Source organism: Hyperoodon ampullatus (genome assembly GCF_949752795.1).
Source record: "Hyperoodon ampullatus genome assembly, chromosome: 3".
In the NCBI taxonomy this organism is placed as follows: Eukaryota; Metazoa; Chordata; class Mammalia; order Artiodactyla; family Ziphiidae; genus Hyperoodon; species Hyperoodon ampullatus.
Window position 1 is genome coordinate 169216925 of NC_136916.1, and position 19796 is coordinate 169236720.

Sequence of the window (19796 nt, forward strand, 5' to 3'; positions counted from 1 at the left end):
ATCATTTGGACCACATCTAAATTTACTTTTATAAATAATGCTTCATACTTATCTCCTCGATTGAGGCTCACTGCTTTCATTTTATTTACAACTTCTAGGGTTAAACATTTATTATACCCCTCCCCCTTCTTAAAAGAAAAAGTTACTCAGTTTTCATAGGTTCTAAACATAATTCAAAATATATAACTGAGAGTCTACCAGGAGCAAAGCCCTGTGCTAGGTTTTTTGGGTGATTCAAAGATGACCCAGATTTTGATCTTGTCTTTAGAGAATATAGTTGATACTAGTTGGTAGAGGAAATGAAACAGTTACATAGGTTAATTTCAAAATAAGTCAGAAGATGTAAAAACCCAAAAGAATAATCAAAGTGTTTTAGAAGTCTGCAAGAAGCAGAAAATACTTTTAATTTGTAATGCCTAAGACCAAACAAGGGAGGTAGCATGTGAGTTTGGTCTTAAAGACAAGGGTAGAAATTTGAACATTTAGTGAACAAAGTCAAAGATATTACAAAACCAAAGAAAAGTGTGAGTAGAGAGGATCAGAGGTGAAGAATTTATAGTTTATATGAAAAATGGTTTAAGTTCTAAAATAAAATGTGCAATTAAATATTTTAAATATTACATGTTACAATTTTGAGTAAGTTTTGTAAGCTAAATTTTATTGTGATTAGAGATGTATAACTTGAGTCTTTTCGACTGCCATTCCTGAAACTGAGATTAATTCTTCATCTATGTCACATATTTAACTGAAACCTATATTTACTACTCTGATCTGTTGATAATGGTCTTTAACTTAGCTCCATTGTTCTCTAGGAAGTATATCCAGACTAATCTGCTGAAGAGGAAATAACTACAGACAGAAGCAAAATGAACTGTCAGCTCAACCAAACCGAGACAGAAGGAAGAGTGTCAACATGGGGACAATGGAGAGGATGGGAGGAGGGAGGAATGGATTAGAGTGGGGACAGTTAGTCTTTGCTAATTTGCATTTGTTTCAAGTCACACACTCTTGGAATCTGACCAAGTTGCTAAGGGAAAAAATTAGGTCATTGCTTTCAGTTGTTTCTCTGTTAGATTTTTAATTCAATAAAATATAATCACATGCATTGTGACTAAAAATATGGACAATGAATTTCAGAGGCTATTTTGGAACTAAAGTTATAAATTTCATATTCCAAAGATTGAAAAATACAGTTTTGATCAAATGAAAAAATAAATCTGTTTAAAGCATATTACTGTAAAATGTCCTGGACTGGAATATGCATGTAGGTGTTGGTGCTAATTCTGGGCTACTTTATTCTGAGGTCAACGGTATTTACGACACGGAAACAGAAGTTCTTACTGTAGGCCTGTGGGTTGTTAAAGTTCAAGAGAAAACCTATAGTTCTCCTAAAGAGTGGATTTTTACTAAAAAAAAAATTATGAATCAATAGTATATTCTCACTGTTCTCACATTTTCAGAGCTGTTTACACAGTGTATGCTAAGGTCACTGTGCAAAGTCAGTGATCAAACACCTGGTCCTTCTTTTGAGGCTCTTCCAATCTAGTCATCTATTTTGGAATTTTATACACTAGTCTTTTTAATATAGGTACTGTTATGAACTAGGTTTCTAAGCTGCAACCACAGAAAACAACTCTAGTCGGCTTAAGCAGAAACGGAATTTATTTGAAAGGATACTGTTAGTACAGAGCTGCTGGGGAGTTGGAGAGCAGGCTCAGAAAACAAACAACAAAGGAAGGGTGCGAGTGAGTACTACACCACAGAGACAGTCCAGTGAGTACCTTGTGCAGCCTTGGGACCTGGCCAAAACCACTCCTGGACAGTGAATGCCATCACTGGTACCACTGTCACTGACTTCTCTCCTTTTCCACTAGGTGTTGGTGTTGCTGCTCCTACCCTGCTTCCAGAAAGAATTCTCTACAGTCCCCGATTCTCTGTGCCATTAGCTCTAGATTGAAAAAGCCTAGGTCATGTGCTGAAGCCCTAAACACAGAGAAGGCTGAGAAAGCAAGTATCCAACCTTTTAGGTTTTTACACTGGGAGGTGGGCTCTGCCTTCTATGAAGACCTACACAGTGAGGAATTTCCCAACATGAGGAAGGAGTTCCTTACTCTGGGCAGCTGAAAAAGTCAAATAACTGATATTGGAATACTTGCCTATTCAGGAAAGAATGGCCCGCTCAGTACAAAGCCCTCTGTTCTCTGGCGAAGTGCTCTGAAGCAGTCCGAGTGGTGACGTACCCAGGTATTTAAATCTCCAGCTGGCCCACAATTCCCCCACATATGTGTTTAGCCCCATCCGCAAGCGGTTCAGTCCCACCAGGCTTACAGCTGAGGCTCCTCTGAGTTGATGCTTCAATCACTAGGCTGCTGATTTGTTGCTGCAACTAGGCCTCCCACCATCATCCTTGAAAAGTGGTTCTCATACTGCTCCCGTGCCTCACCATGCCCAAATTCCTGGGCTTGGGGTTGGAAGAGCTGGCATGAGTCACAACTTCATCACTTAACAAGCTTAGGAAAAGGCTAGTTATTAATCTCTGAGCCCTACTATACTCATAGGTTGTCAAGATAACCAAATAAGAGGAAAGTAAAAGCCCTGTGTAGACCAAAATTATAAGCATGATCGCATTAGTTAACAGTCCTGATAGATATGATAAATTCCCCAGTTCTTCAGGATTGTGGCCAATCCAGATCTCTCTGGTTCTTCTGGGTACTGATGTCATATCTTTATTTTATTATAAAAAATCAATTTTGTAATCAAAGCAGTGTATGCTCATAATTTAGAAAGTCTTGTACTTAGCAATAAAAAGCTTACTCTAAAAATAAAACCTCCTGCCCTATCTCTCTTCCACACCAGTCCTGCTTCCCAGTTTTTTAGCATCTTCTGGTATTTAACTCTTTCTATTATAATTTTTATAAAATTTTATGAAAATAAAATTTTAGACATTTTATTAAACCAACATTCATTGTTCAAATTATGATGACTATTTTTTTTCTTGATGTGGACCATTTTTTAAGTCTTGATTGAATTTGTTACAATATTGCTTCTGTTTTATGTTTTGGCTTTTTGGCCACAAGGCATGTGGGATCTTAGCTCCCCCACCAGGGACTGAACCCACACCCCCTGCAGTGGAAGCACGTAACCTTAACCACTGGCCCACCAGGGAAGTCCCTATGATGACTATTTAAATACTACTTACTGTTGAGCCAGGCTGTGTACTAGAATTACATTTTCTTTCATATGTAACTTTAAGTTTTCTGGCAAATATTAATTTCCTCTTTTCTCACTTGCTTCATTTTTTGTAACTTAACAATAGCTAATTCTTCATAAATGTACCAAAAGATCTGTAACACCTTTTTCAATGTCACTTGTCACTTAATGTTCAAACATTCAGGTAATTGATTTCTTCCCAGATATTTACTTCTTGGAGCCTTTCCTCCTCTTCCTAGTCCAGTCTAGACTAGACGCCCACTACACCTAACATACAGCTCGTCCCTAGGATTTTCTTTTCTTCTTTCTGGTGTTAGACCCCATTTACTGGATCCCACACTTCCTTGTTCTTGGTTTACTTCATCATTTAGTGGAACACATCCTTGGTTAACTTCCTGAGTAGGGGTACACGGGAGGTAAGTTTTTCGAGGCAGGACTGAAAATGCATTTATTTAGTCTGACACTTGATTGACAGTGTGGCTAAGCATAGAATTTTGTGTTTAAAACAATTTTCCATCAGCTCTTTAAAGGCAATATGTAATTCAGTTGTTGCTACTGAAGAGTTCAATACCATTCTGATTCCTATTTCTTGTATGGAAACTAATTCTTTCCTCTCTAAATCATTTCAGAATCTTCTCTTTTTCCCTGGTGTTTTCTAGTGAAAGGGATGAAAGTTTTAATATAGAAATCCCTTTCGCTTTGGCAATATTGATTGTATGATTCCTTAGATACTGTCTTCTCTTCCATTTTCTCTAGTATATATTTCTAAAGCCATTACTTAAGATGTTACACTTTCTGGATGAATACTCTAGTTTTCTTATTTGTCTCCACTGTTGTCCATCTCTTTGTTATTTTACTTTCTAGATTTCTTAACTTTCCCTTTCAATCCATTACAGTTTTCATTTCCAAAAGCTCCTATTTTTACTTTTATAGCATTCTATTTATGTCTCATTGTTCAATAAAATGCTCTTTTATGTAAGGATATCTTGATTCTACTGACGTTTTCTTCTGCTCCCTTCAGTGTCTGTTTCTTCTAGCATTTGTTCTTATTTCTGTCTCAGTTTGGAAGCTTTCCTCAAATGTCCAGGGTTTTTATATTTAAGACTGAGGTAGTAAATACCTACTTGGAAGCTCTTGCAGAAGGAGGCTTGCTGACTGTAGTCTTCTCTGTAGAACCACTGGAAGGTATACTGGCTTTTTCACTGTATAATTGCATCATGAAACCCTAAAACAGGTCTATATGCTCTTGGGCTCTTCACCACTTCTGGAGTCTGATTTACTGTCTTCTATCTGTCCGGGCTTGGACCAGAGCAGGTGAAGGTCAGGGGATGACGTCACCATTTAGTTTGTAGGCTTTCACATAATTCTAGATTTCAACCTTGAGCCTTACCCCCACCCTTCTTTATCGCTATTTCCAGATGTGGAATCTCTCTAGTTCACTTCGCTTGAAAATAAACCTCAGGTCTCTTGTGTTTAGAAGGGAATCGAGGGGGCAGAGGTCGGGATTTGCCACCTGGCTGCTAGTGATATTAATGCAAGGACAGATGGACCCCTGAAACAAAATGAAGAAGTACTAACCCGTGTATTCATGGGAGCTTAATAAAGGGTGGCACACAGTAAGCTGAGGCCTCATTACCTGTTAATTCACCTCCTTAACAGTGATTGCCTACTTGTCTGAATAAAACACGTTCTCAGTGTAGGCCAGGAATCCTCCCTTTTATCTACTTGCCAAACCACTCTGGCTGTCTGCCTATATTGCCTCTTTTTATGATGTTATTATTTTTTTTATTTTTTAAATAAAGTTATTTATTTATTTAATTTTTGGCTGCATTGGGTCTTTGTTGCTGTGTGTGGGTTTTCTCTAGTTGTGGCGAGCGGGGGCTACTCTTCATTACGGTGTGCGGGCTTCTCATTGCGGTAGCACCTCTTGTTGCGGAGCATGGGCTCTAGGTGCGTGGGCTTCAGTAGTTGCGGCTCGCGGGCTCTAGAGCATAGGCTCAGTAGTTGTGGTGCACGGGCTTGGTTGCTCCGCGGCACGTGGGATCTTCCTGGACCAGGGCTCGAACCCATGACCCCTGCACTGGCAGGCAGATTCTTAACCACTGCGCCACCAGGGAAGCCCTATAATGTTCTTAAAACTATTAAATCATCTCTCCACTTTGAAGGGCATATGTTGTCTCAAGGTCCTAGCCTCCCTTGATAGAATTTATCTCCTTTTGAAACCGGGCTTTAACTTTTTTTTTTTTTTTTTTTTTTTGTGGTACGCGGGCCTCTCACTGCCGTGGCCTCTCCCGTTGCAGAGCACAGGCTCCGGACACGCAGGCTCAGCGGCCATGGCTCACGGGCCCAGCCGCTCCGCGGCATATGGGATCCTCCCAGACCGGGGCACGAACCCGTATCCCGTGCATCGGCAGGCGGACTCTCAACCACTGCGCCACCAGGGAGGCCCCGGGCTTTAACTTTTAAAGTTAAATCTAATTTGGAATAAAAGGTAACAGTCATTAATTCATAAACATTTACTGAGTGCCTACTATGCCCCAGGCACTGGGGACACAAAGATGAAAACAATATGGTCCTATCCTCAAGTTGCCAGTCTAGTCTCACAGCCTTTCTTAACTGGGAGTCCTCGTCTGAATCATAGAACACAGAAAATTATTTCGGTGACTGTTTTCTTAATTCTCTCCAAAATGGTATGTAACTAGTATCATGCTGGATGCATGGGAGAGATGCTAATTCATTACACATAATAGATGCCTCAGAGGATTACAGGTTTAATCTGCTTGCAGAACTCTGGCTGAGAGCTGAGTGACAAACAGCCAGATACAATAGTTTGATAAGTGGTATGCACCAACTCACTAGTGATAAAATTATAAGAAAATCTTAAAAACAGTAATTACTTTAAAAAAATCTGTAAACTATTCTCAATATGCAGTTTAGTCAATATAATTATAAAATTATTTTTTAAAACATAAAAAGTTAGTTTTAGAAAAGACTGTGGTAGTGAACAATGTATGTTGTGATGATTATCATTTAGCAGCTAACATTTCTTGAATGCTTACTATGTACTGGGCACTATTCAGATCACTTAACATATTATTGCCTTTAATCCTCATAAACCTATCTTATAGCATTACTATTCTTATTTTACAAATGAGAAAACAGGGGCTTAGAGAGATGACTTATAAGGTCAAACGAGTTAAAACACAATAGTAAAGGATTCAAACCCAGCCTGTCTGGTACCAGAGCCTGAGGTCTTAGGCTTTATGATATAAAATCCCTCTCCAAGTGACTAAATATTCTCCTTCCCATGGGAATAGGTAAAAATTACCTTGAAGTTATGGTCTGTTATAAACCCTAGTATAACAGTATAATGGGTATGGGAGAAAGGTAAGGCCTACATGGGGTGTGAAAAACAAAATACCAAATAACCCAAACTCTATATTTTGAATAATGAAAGGAAACAGAGAGTCATGTACACCCAAATTTAAGGGAATATTTGTTTGCTTGTTTTAAGTAACCAAAATTAAGGTTCTGCAAGGAGTGTTGTTTTATAGCTTTAAATGTGCTCCAAAAAATACAATTTCTAGCTAAATTATATATATATAAAATTTAACTCACTTAACATAAAAGAACTCTAGATCAAGTATTATCCAAGATCCAAGAACTGGCTCACCATTTTACTTTCCTTTAAAAACAACAGCAACAAAACAAAAAAACATTAATGGATGCTTTCCCATTTTTAAAAACAGTAATGTATACACAGTACATTTTGGTTTCTTATTATTTAAACTTGTCAAGAAAATAAAGCCATTCTGAGAAAATAGAGATTATTATCTCTTTTTGGTAATGTTGCAACCTTTAAATTTTTCTGTACAGGCATTTTCTGACAAATTTGGTTTTACAGAATGAAAGAATGGTAGGTCAAGCTGCTAGGTTATTTTTGTGACATATTTTCCTATATTCTGATGTTTAATAGTCTACTATTACTAATAATTTTTGTTTTAAACTAGTAAGAAAATACTTTAATGACATTTTGATTATGGTAATAAAACAAAATTAGTACTATTACTACACAAGTAATGGTAAAATAAGATTTTAAGATTCTTTATGTAATAGAAATCTTAACTTTTTCACTCATGTTTATAATGTCTTCTGATAATCTCTCTCATTTTGTCACTGACATTGTTATTTAACTGGGGCTTTTATTTTTATTTCTCAAAGTCTTATTAATTTGTTGATTTAGCCATACTTTTTTTCAAGTTAGAAAAATGTGCTTAGCTTTCCTTATTTAAATTAATGTCTTTTACCCAAACCATTAACATTCTCTTCTAATTGGCAAATTCTAGTGTTCTTTTAGCAAACACTCATCAGCTAAATTTCTCAAGTAGTTTCATGTCATATAGCTTGTTTTCTTTTAATATACAGCCATAGAAAGCTAAGAGTGCATTCTGTCAAGGCAGCAAATTCCCTTTGCTCTCCCATGGAAGATCTCTTTCCAGCTCTGAAACGTTAAGATTCTAATGTTTACCAACAGATATACAATTCTTTTTTTTTTTTGTGGTACGCGGGCCTCTCACTGTTGTGGCCTCTCCCGTTGCGGAGCACAGGCTCCGGACGCGCAGGCTCAGAGGCCATGGCTCACGGGCCCAGCCGCTCCGCGGCATGTAGGATCTTCCCGGACGGGGGCACGAACCCGCGTCCCCTGCATCAGCAGGCGGACTCTCAACCACTGAGCCACCAGGGAAGCCCAATATACAATTCTTTTAATGTAATTTTCATGTATTTATTTGCCTGTAACACAAAAAATGTGCCATTCTAACTTAGTTTTAGTTTAAATTAAATGAAGGCACGAGTCTAAGCACTAACTCTGCCTTATGCCCTGTAAACTGCTGCTTGAGGTACAAGTTGAACTTGAAAAGATATAGAATATTTTAAAAGTTAAGTCAGAAACCTTGCCCAATTCTTTGATTCAATTAATTTGTATCCAAATGGGACTATCTTCATTTGTGTAATGAACTTTCATTGTTATTCTAAATATTTAAGAATCAATAAGGCACTGGTGTGAATATGAGAATCTAAGTCACCCAAGGAGTCTTAGATCAAGAATAACCTTGAAATCTGGGAAACAGGGCTAGCTCAAAGCTCAAGGGCAGACAGGGTGTAGGTGGATGGTAGCTGGGTAATTATATATTCCCACACCTATCATCTTACATTAGGGAAGAAAGAGCCTCAAGTCTCATCTATTGCTTAGCCATTAGTTTTGAATGCTTGGTTTTAGTACCAAACGAAGAGCCACATTAACACTAACCCTCATTCTGTCTCAGATGTCATAACTACAGACTTGAAAAAACTGACCCTGTTACAACCCAGACACTGAAATCATGGAACATATTGGTTGTGTTTTCAATTTGGAAGACAAATATGTCATTTTAGAAATCAAGATTAAAAATCAGAATTTCATACCTTGTGCAAGCATGTTAAATTCCAAGAACAGTGCTATGTGGTAAAGTTCCATGGCTTCTTCTGCCCTAGTCATGTTTGGCTTCCCTGCGACGAGAGCCTGAACTTCACTGAGACTCCCCACAGAGGGGCTACAGTGCAAAACGGAGAGGTCCACCACGTCAGTATACATACAGTGTAATATAACTTTCGCATATTTTTTTGGTATAATGGACTCATCTAATATAATTCTTGTGGGAGTCCTTAAAGTTCGGTCTGTGATTTCTTCACCAGTCCGTATCCTCCTTTGTAATAAATTTCGAAAAAATGGGGACCGTGCTGAAATAATAGCCTTATGAGCTTTGAGCTCTTCATCTAAACAGTTCTGATTTCCACCAAAAGCTTCAACCAGTTCAGAGTCTGAAGAAAAACTAAGGACGACATCAAAATAACACATGTAATCAAAGAGTCCACGCATATCTACATCAAGGGAATTTGGTGTTCCAAATTCTTCACTAAGCTGAACGAGGATATCAACATTTTGAAACCTTGAGTCCTCCATTCCAAACTCTCCCGTATAAAGGTAGTGTAACAACGCAGAAAACATGGGCATATCTATACCAGCTGTACTGATGTCCATTACGATCTCTGCCCCATACTCGGGTGAGGAAGAAAGTAGTGTTTTAAAAAATGGACATCTTGCCGCCAAAATGGCACGATGAACAGGAAAACAAGTTTCTTGAAATATTAAGTCTACATCAGTACAATACTTGTACTCATAAAGATCGGCCATATCTTTCTGCAATGTCCGGGCTTCTGGTCTAGCCAAACTGGCTTGTAGAGAAAGCTCCTTTAAGGCTGAAGTTCCCTCATATTCCTCCACTAATGCATTGACATCTCGAACATCCCACCCAGAGAGGAGTTCTCGCATCTGCTTGGCGTGATCAGCAGACCTATTAGATTTTCGACGCTTGATAAACTTCTTCTTGAGGGTGGCAAGGCCAGAGGTTCTCTTTTTTTTGTCTTGTGGTTTCTCATGGCCATGGTCAAGGCTATATAATTTTGATTCACAACCATAGCCTTGCTGAGAATAGGATGATGTCCCTAAGAAGGAAATTAAACAAATGAAAACTTGTCTCTTTTTTCGTGACAGTCATTTTCAGAATTCAATTTAATATGCATTTTGTGCTAAAAATATTTACAGACAGACATTTCTGAACCATTCAAATAAAACTGATTTCTGTTTTCATAAAGGAAGACTAAAGAGTTCAAATAACTCATTTTTATATTAAAGAAAGAATAGGGACAAACAAAGCAGATTATTAGTTGTAAAAAATGCTGCAGTTGTATGGGCAAAATAAATGGACCAAGACACAAGAAACATATTTTGCTATTTCCACACCAATGGAGATTCCTAGTTTTCCTAGGGTAACTGGCAATTATGGTTAAGACAATCAAAGAAAAGCTCAACTGTGCTATAGCAGCTTGCTTAGGATAAAAATCATATAAGCCAGATTTACATTTGATGGGAAAAAATCTGGATGCTACAGAATTATTATCTGTAATAACTTTTTCCATAGCTTAATCCTTTTTTAATCCAAAAAGACCACCGAAAACCCGATTCTATTCATATTCACAAAAGAAAATGAAGTTAGAAAAACTGAAACAGTTACCTATAAAAGTCTGTTGGGCTTGAGAATTTCCCCCTACCCTCGGGGAACATGAATGAGGATAGTTAGATGCATTAGCACCCATTTTCTTCAGTCACTCAGGCATTCCATCTGCTGGTTCTTCAGAGTATAATCCCAGAGGCCTTTACGAACTTTCAACCCTGGATCCAGTAGCCTCTTTTCATCCATTTCTTGATATGAAACAAAAATAATTTTATTCATTTTTTCAAATGTATCTCAAATTGTACAGTTAAAAAAAAAAAGCAAGCTACTGAAAACTGCTTTTATTTGCAAATAATGACATGCTGTCAAATTCACATGTAAAAATTTCAGAAAATGTAAACAAACAGTGGAACTATGAATCAGTACTATCTGTAATCTTGAGCCATAAAAGGTACCAATTATATACTTTCTAAGAAAGTAAAAAGTAACGTATCAGACTTATTTAAATATAGTTACAGAAAGAATATTTCAAATCACAGGGAAAAGTATTTAGACTAAAAAGAAACTTTACAAAAATTTTTTTTCCTTAGAGGCAACCACCAGTCAATATAATCTAACATTCTAAGCCATTTACAAACACTTAAGAGGTGTTTGATACCAGTAGTGCAAATGCATGTATGTTGATGCAGACATACAGAGAACAGATAGTGGAATGGTTTGTTGCTTTTCTACCTTAGATAAAATTGTTTACATTGATCCTTAATCTGTGTAATTAGACATTTTACTGAAAGAGGGGGAAGGAAAGGTGGACAGTTCAAACTAAATTATCTTTAGGCTACTTGTTCTATAGCAATTTTGAGAGAAGTTATAATAAGTACAGTGAGGAGACACAAGGAAAAACAAAACCTTTTCTCTTTCCTCTCCATAAAGCCCTGAAATAAAAACACTACTTTCTTTTACCTGATATTATGACTTAACAGGGACAGGGTAGTACCAGTTTAAGAGATAATTTTAACAATTATAGATTAAATTCTACATCACAGAACCTTAACTCTCAGAGCTGCAAGCAGAAGATATAAGCGCAAAGAGAAGAAATTCTCTCAGTGTTAACAGGAATGCTTCAAAATATTTATACCATCCAGATATATAAAATGTATTTGACCAAAAGCAATAATGGCTTAAGAGAAAACACAATTTAAAATCTATTATTGGAACTGTTAGGAAACCAACCAGTAGGCAGTCAATCTGGCCTCATGATTAAGGATGAAACGTTTTAACAAATAAGAGTTAAACACACACACATACACATCACAAAAAACCTGCTGGAAAACAGAACTATGTCAAGATTCTTGGAATTTATTTTCATCTCTGTTACACACTGTAACCTTAGGGATTCAAGTTTAAGAAAATCACTCTACATTTGTGCTTTCCTTCAATCTTCTCCTACTATAAATATGTGGAAATTTGTTTACCTAAGCATAGAATTATCTACCTATAGTGTTCAAGAGAAAACTGGGGAACTTTCTACTAATTAGATATTATGCAAAGTAGCAGTAACTTCAATCAAATCGTATGCTCACATGAGCAAATTTAATTTCCTATTTGAAATTTACCTACCTACCCTAGGAGAACACAGCACATTATAGACTTTTATTTCAGTGCACCTTACTGATGCACGGCAGCAAGAGATGTGACAGTATGTTCTGCTTTTTATTTTTTAGATTTTAAAAAAATATTTATTTTATTTATTATTATTATTTTTGGCTGCGTTGGGTCTTTGTTGCTGCACACGGGCTTTCTCTAGTTGCAGTGAGCAGGGGCTACTCTTCGTTGTGCTGCGCAGGCTTCTCATTGCGGTGGTTTCTCTTGTTGCAGAGCACAGGCTCTAGGTACGCAGGCTTCAGTAGTTGTGGCACGAGGGCTCAGTAGTTGTGGCTCGGGGCTCTAGAGAGCAGGCTTAGTAGTTGTGGTGCACAGGTTTAGTTGCTCCGCGGCATGTGGGATCTTCCCGGACCAGGGCTTGAACCCGTGTCCCCTGCAATTGGCAGGCGGATTCTTAACCACTGTGCCACCAGGGAAGCCCAACAGTACATTCTGTTAAGAACTACCCAGCAAGGAATCCAGAGGGTTTAATCAAGAAAATTACTTCTTCCAGAAAAGTCAGTTTTCTTAAAGGTTGATGCTCAGTGTACATAAATTCACAGTTTTCTATTCTTAAATATTAAAAAATGTAGAAAAAGCAATTTTTTGGTAATTCACTTTGAATGTTGTCAACTTTTATAAAATGGAAACTAAATGTGCCTGTGTTAATTTCAGTTCAAACTTTAAAAAACAGTAAGTCTAAGTAGTAAATCTTAGGTTTCAAATTGAGCTCCTTAAAAAGTTTCAAGGTTCTATCAGGCATTTTTACTGGTTCTTTAAAAGAAAATAAGGTCTCTAAAAAACAATACAAATCAACTTATTTACAAACCAGAAACAGACACACAGACACAGAAAACAAACTTATGGTTACCAAAGAGGAAAAGGGAAGGGGAGGGACAAGGGATTAACAGATACACAGCACTATATATAAAATAAACAAGGATTTACTATATATCACAGGGAACTATATTCAATATCTTGTAATAACCTATAATGGAAAAGAATCTGAAGATGTACACCTGAAACTAACACAATATTGTAAATCAACCATAGTTAAATATTAAAAAAAAAAAAAAAAAAGAAAGGAAAAGAAAATAGGGTCCTGGAAAGCCAAGCCTGTGGCCTCATTTACAGGTCAAATCCTATTCTCAGTCACTAAAGATTTGTATTTAAAACAGAAAAACAGCATAGGCAATCCTTTCTCAAAAAAAGTTTGAAATATATTAAGAAAAATCCAGAATAAAAACATGCAAAATAAAAGCCTTTACCAAAATGAGAAAAAAAAAGATTAAAAAGATGAGCTTTAAATCTGGAAGTAATGGTGGATGGTGGAAAGTGCTGATAAAGTGTTTCTAAAGTGTCACTCTACGAAGTGAGAGAGTGGCATGGACATATATACACTACCAAATATAAAACAGATAGCTAGTGGCAAGCAGCCGCATAGCACAGGGAGATCAGCTCAGTGCTTTGTGACCACCTAGAGGGGTGGGAGGGAGGCGCAAGAGGGAGGAGATATGGGGATGTATGCTTCTGTATATAGCTGATTCACTTTGTTATACAGCAGAAACTAACACACCATTATAAGGCAATTATACTACAATAAAGATGTTAAAAAGATAAATAATAAAGTGTCACTCTAATGGTAGTCCTCGTCTCACTTCCTTAAGGAAGGAAGTTCCATTCGTCCAACTTCAATTCTTGAAGTTCCATGTTGCTTCAGTTTTTGTTGTTGTTGTTCTGTTTTGCTTTTTGATTTTTAATGACTGCAGAGTAAACCCATTAACATAGCACAAAGTATGCTGTCGAAAGAAACCAAGGAAGAATGGAGGCTTGCTTCCAGATGAGAAAAGTCAGAGCATCTATAGAAGTGGACAGAGTTAACTGTTCTCATTTTGTCACATAAATGCGTGCACACACATATACGAGAATTATCTTCATCTGAGAATTTTGTACAGTTTGCAGGGACACCAAACATTATTACATTGGTCTGCTTGAGATTTAAACCATGCCAAAAATGCCTTAAAAAATCTCAATTTTATGATGAGCACAATTAGATATTCTAAAGCAACCACAGAAGGGTTAGAAGACATCACCAGACCCACTGAAGACACAAGAACACCTAGCAAGCACTAGAGAAGTCACAGCTGAGATATAGATGCTTGGCCATTTGCCACTATAATTAGCACCACCGGAACAGCTGGGGTCTCACTCTGGTGACGTGGCTTGAAATAAAAATGTCTTTGGGACTTAGGGACAGAGTCTCTTCCTGGTAGCTCCTAGTCAATGGAAATCCCCTTCAAGATGAACTGATTTGGGTGACACTAATATCTTCTACTAGAGCTCTAATATTAAAATAAACACAGGCCTTGGAAAGACTTGGTGGCAGAATCTTTTCTGGATCAGATGTAACCCTTAAGTCCACCCTGTGTCCCCAATTCCAAATCCTGGGGGTAACCCTGACTAAGTTACTAAAGCTGTATCTCTCAAAATTCTCAGAGAACAATTTATTTCTTAGGTAACCAAAACCTCATGCCAAATGGAACACAGTATGATGTTATTTATTTCTTAATCGAATCCACTGCCTTTAAAAGCTGGAAGTGAGGGTCAGTCACAGTCTTACCTCTCCAGGGATGTTTTCATTCCAGGCAAGCTTTGTCTGTATCCTACACGGAACAAGATGAAATCTAATCTTTGGATGATATGACAGGAAAGGAAAGGGAAAGAGAGGGCCTATAGGACTGGGAGAGGCCCAGAGGATGCAAATAGCCCTAGAGAACTCATAAACCCTTTTCTAGAATCACCTTTCTGGGGAGCTCCTTCTGTTAATAGTTGACATGACCAATCTCAATCAGAGGATCCACCTGGCTTAAAATAAGCTTCAGTGATTGTAGTAGACCCAACTAAGGGAGAAAAATCATGCTGAATGCAACAGAGAGAATTAACAACCCTACGAAAAAAATTTCAAAACCAAAAATCAACCTCTCTCTCCTCCCAAAATCCCTAGGCTAGCATTTCCCAACAGTTTTCGCAATGTTTGGAAAATGCAGTATTAAACAAAGCTTTACTTTTCTTTACTTAGAACTTTTTAGCATCTTTAAAGTGTTAAGGTGCACTGTGAACCTCCAAGAGGAAGTATTCAGCGTAATCTAAAGGAGGCCCTTTGCCCCACAGAGCATTAAAAGAATGGACTAGCAGAACACACTTTAGAAAACTCTGACCTTTGCATAAAAATACTTGTTACACTTTAGGCAGCAGAGAGAACAATGAGTATCAGGTATCTGGGATAGAGTTCTCCCTCTTGTCACTAGTTTACCACTTACACAGGATAAGCTACATTTAACTTCTATGAGTCTCAGTTTTTATAAACCTAAACTGAAATGTATGGGTTGCAACATCTATAAATTACGTCAAAACAGGGTTCCTAAAATCCATTGAAGCTGTAATACTTATTGATTTGGAAAATGAGGATGGGGAGGGGGGTTACTTCTATATTAAACGTTAGTGTACAGAGAAAAAAAAGGCACTTGGACTTTGGAATTTAAACATGCTTTCCACTTAGTCCGATTTTTACAGATAATTATAGAAGAACAGGAATGTGGGGCATATGTGAATATGAAAAACAATTATAATTAAAAAGAAATGCAAAACTATAGTAATATTTCAGTTTTGTCAAATCTAAGGTGACCACATCATTCAAATCATATCATTCAAATCAGGATGTTTGAGAGTGAAAAGGGGTACAGCCCAGGCCTAATGAGGCAAAGTGGGATGAATGATCACTTCTATAGCCAAATCCCACATTTCCAGAGCAGCTAGAAATAAAGCTTAAAAAGAAAAAAAAACTAAGTTAAAAGAATATAACTTCCTATGCCCATTCTCATTACCCAAACATGTTTTACTTAACATAACAACTAACATTTATTGAGGGTTTACTATATGCCAGACTCTGTTCTTAGAGCCCTTATATGTATTAAACCCATTTAATTCTCCAAATACTGCTCCTCGCTTTTTTAAACTGATGAGTCTGAGAGGTTAGTAACTTGCCTAAAGTCACAGATATTGTAACCTTCAGTTCTATCCCTGGACACCTAATAAGAACAACAAAACAAAAAGAGACTGTGAACAGTAAATCAGAGGCAGTCAGCAAGAGACCTTTGCCTTTTGAAGCCATCTTCAAAGAGATGAGATCAGAGTGAGAGTTTAGAAAGCCACCAGCTAGGCTCATATGTCTCTCTAGGGCCACAGAGGCAGATGACCTCCACCCAGTACCACAAAACCCTATTCATTCCAGTGACACAGAACAAGAATGTTTATGATAGCAGCAACTCATTGAGGTGAAATTATGTTCCATTAAACATACTTATTAAGGCAGAGAGGTCAGACTCAGGGAGCTGAAAGGGACTTCAATTTTATTTTGGTCAACCTCATTTTTGAAAGTGAATTAATTATAAACCCACAGAATGGGAGAAAATATTTGCAAATCATATATCTGATAAGGGATTAATATCTAGAATATAGATTTCCTACAACTCAACAACAAAAAAACCTGATTATAAAATGGGAAAAGGACTTGAATAGACATTTTTCCAAAGAAGATATATGAATAGCCAAATAGCACACGAAAAGACAACATCACTAATCATTAGGGACATGCAAATCAAAACCGCAATGAGATACCACCTCAAACCTATTAGGGTGGCTATTATCAATGAAACAGAAAGTAACAAATGTTGGGCAAGGATGTGGAGAGGTGGAAACTTCATGCACTGCTGTGCACTGTGGAAATGGCTGCTGTGGCAAACAGCGCAGAAGTTCCTCAAAATATTAAAAATAGATTTACCATATGATCCAGCAATTTAACTTCTGGCTATATACCCAAAAGAACTAAAAGCAGGGTCTCAAAGACATATTTGTACACCCATGTTCATAGCAGCATTATTCACAGTAGCTAAAATGTGGCAGCAACCCAAGTGTCCATCAACTGATGAAAAGCAAAATGTGGTATGTACATACAATGGAATATTATTCAGGCTTCAAAAGGAAGGAAATTCTGATACATGCTACAACATGGATGAACTTTAAAGACATTATGCTGTGAAACATCAGTTACAAAAAGACGAATACTGTATGATTCAACTTACATGAGGCAATTAAAGTAGTAAAAATTATAGAGACAGAAAACAGAATGGTCGTGTCCATGGGCTGGAGGCGGGAGGGAGGGAATGGGGAGTTCGTGTTTAATGGATAGAGAGTTTCAGTTTTGAAAGATGAAGAGTTCTGGAGATGAGTGGTAGTGACAGATGCACAACAGTATGTATGCACGACAATATGTAATACCATTGAATTGTACACTTACAAATGGTTAAGATGGTAAATTTTGTGTTATATTTTACCACAATTTAAAGTTTGAAAAAATTTACAAACATTGCCATCAAAAAACTATTGTCATCAGGAAATATACATTTGTGAAGCTTTATGGCTAAGGTTAAAAATTCATTTATCTAAGGAAATCTCTTCCAGGTAAAGTAAAATAGATTAGTTATTACTATATTTCTCTTCAAGCATCACAGAGCTCATTGGAAAAAATATTTAGACAGGCAAAATCCTTCCATTTCAGGAATGTTTCATTTTATCACCCACTAATAATATAGATATAAATATTTCGACATCAAATGAAATAAACAGTATTTTATAAAATTATAACATTTGCCAGAAATAATGTAGTACATTTTAATTTTTATATTTAGAAAAAATGTTATTTGCTCTTTCATATTTACACATTTCTGATTTTAAACTGTAGCATGAAAAATTTCAAAAATATACATAAGGGAATAGTATATGAGCCCTTAAGCCTCCATCACCCAATGTGATTCCAGAATTATCAAAGTTGTATGTATGTATGTATTCATGTATTTATCTATCTATCTATTTATTTATTTTGGCTGTGCCGGATCTTCGTTGTGGCACATGGGATCTATCTCCCCGAACAGGGGTGGAACCCGGGGAGTGCGGAGTCTTACCCACTGGACCACCAGGGAAGTCCCCAAAGTTCGAAGATCATTAACAGAATATACAAATCAATTTCCCTAACATTTTTTCCATCTTTATTTTTCTCTTACTTTTCTTTCCAATGAGATATCTTAAACCAATCCATTTCCTCATATGGGTACTGGGTACTGGTTGAGATAGATCTTCATTTAACTTCTGAGTTGTCTCCTTTAAAAGCTCCCACCTTGGGACCTGCTATTCCCTTCAGCTGTAACACTTTTCCACAAAGTCTTCACATGGTTCACTCTCTCACTTTATTCAGGCCTTTGCTCAAATGCCATCTCCTCAAAGACGCCTTCCCTAATCATCCTCTAAAAACAACATCCTGTCCCATCCCATCATTCTCTATCCCCTTTCTTCACTTTATTTTTCTTTGTAGCACTTTTCACCACTTGAAATTATTGAATATATACTTGTTTGCTTGTTAACTGTCTCATGCTACAATGTAAGCTCCACTTACACTGAGCCAGACTGCATTTATTTGACACTAAATCCTCAGCACATAGAACAGTACCTGGCATATAGGAAGTATTGAGCTGAAAACAGCTGAATGAAATCAGTTTTTAAAAAAATAACCGTTTAATAAGGAAAGGCTTGTTTGTAATCATTCTTTGAGCTCTTCAGTCCAAAAATTGTTTCTCAGGATCCATATTCCACATATACAGCTTAAGCCTCTTACAAGAGTGTGATTTAAAAACTGCACTAGTTCTTGGGAGTAAAAAAACATTTCTTAGGGGAAAAAAAAGTGTAGATCACAGTGTGCATACAGCCTCAGATATGACTCTTTTGAGATGTTTCAAAATATATAAACAGTATTGTTTAAAAATAAAAGCACCATGATCCATCCAAAAATTAAATTTAAAAATAAAAATTAAATGTAGAATTACCATATGATCCAGCAATTCCACCTCTGGCTATATAACGCCCCCCTCCCCAAAGAAAACAGGGACTCAAACAGGGTGGTACACCCAAAAGGTGGAAGCAAACTAAATGTCCATCGACAGACAAACGGATGAACAAAGTGTGGTATATATGTACAGTGGGATATCATTCAGCCTTAAAAATGAAGGAAATTCTAATACATGCTACAACATGGATAAACCTTGAGGATATTATGTTAAGTGAAATGAGCCAGGCACAGAAGGACTAATGTTATATGACGCTACTTATATGAGGCATCTACAGTAGTTAAAATCACAGGGACAGAAAGAATAATGGAGGTTGCCAGGGACTGGGGAGTTAGTGTTTGATGGTACAGAGTTTCCATTGGAGAAAATGAAAAGTTCTGGAGATGGATGGTGGTGATAGTTGCACAACAATGTGGATGTACACTTAAAACTGGTTAAAATGGTAAATTTAATGTTATACGTAGCTTTAATCATAATTTTTAAAAAGTAAATGGAAAAAAAAGCCCCACTAAAAAAGCAATGACATGTGCTCCCCTTTTTACATTCTTTTAGTGACTGTAGCAGGAATATCTTCTAACAGGGATATATAGTTTACAAAATGCTTTTCTACACACTAAGTCATTTTATTCTCACATTAAGTCTTCAATGTAGATAGGACAGGCTTCATTCTCTAATCTCTGAATTAGGTAGTTAAGGTAAAAAGATGAAGTGACTTATCCAAAGTAAAATATTAATATATAGTAAAATGGCAAAGCCAAAACTAGATACCAGTCATTCTGATCCCTAATTCAGTGTTTTCCCCCCTAAACAAGGAAGTACCTTAAAAGTCCTCAGTCCTATACTAACCTTTCTGATGGGGACAGCCATGTCTTCCTTATGCGTCTATATGTCTAACTACACTGTTGTTTTTGTCACAAGTCTTTTTTTTTTTAATAAA

At 36.9% G+C, this 19796-nt stretch overlaps 1 protein-coding gene across 2 annotated transcripts in view; it reads right to left on the reverse strand.

Moving 5' to 3' along the window:
* Positions 1-19796, reverse strand: part of BTBD7 (BTB domain containing 7) — a gene marked incomplete at both ends in the record, with an annotated part of 76479 nt that overhangs the window by 37212 nt on the left and 19471 nt on the right. The window contains 2 exons of one of the 2 annotated variants that reach the window (XM_079700531.1): positions 8674-9753; positions 10323-10404. The exons of the other annotated variant lie outside the window; for it this stretch is intronic. Of the exons in view, the coding sequence (XP_079556657.1) occupies positions 8674-9753; positions 10323-10404 (1162 nt within the window). Of the gene's footprint in view, positions 1-8673; positions 9754-10322; positions 10405-19796 lie in introns of those variants that run through there. 2 annotated transcript variants of the gene reach the window in all.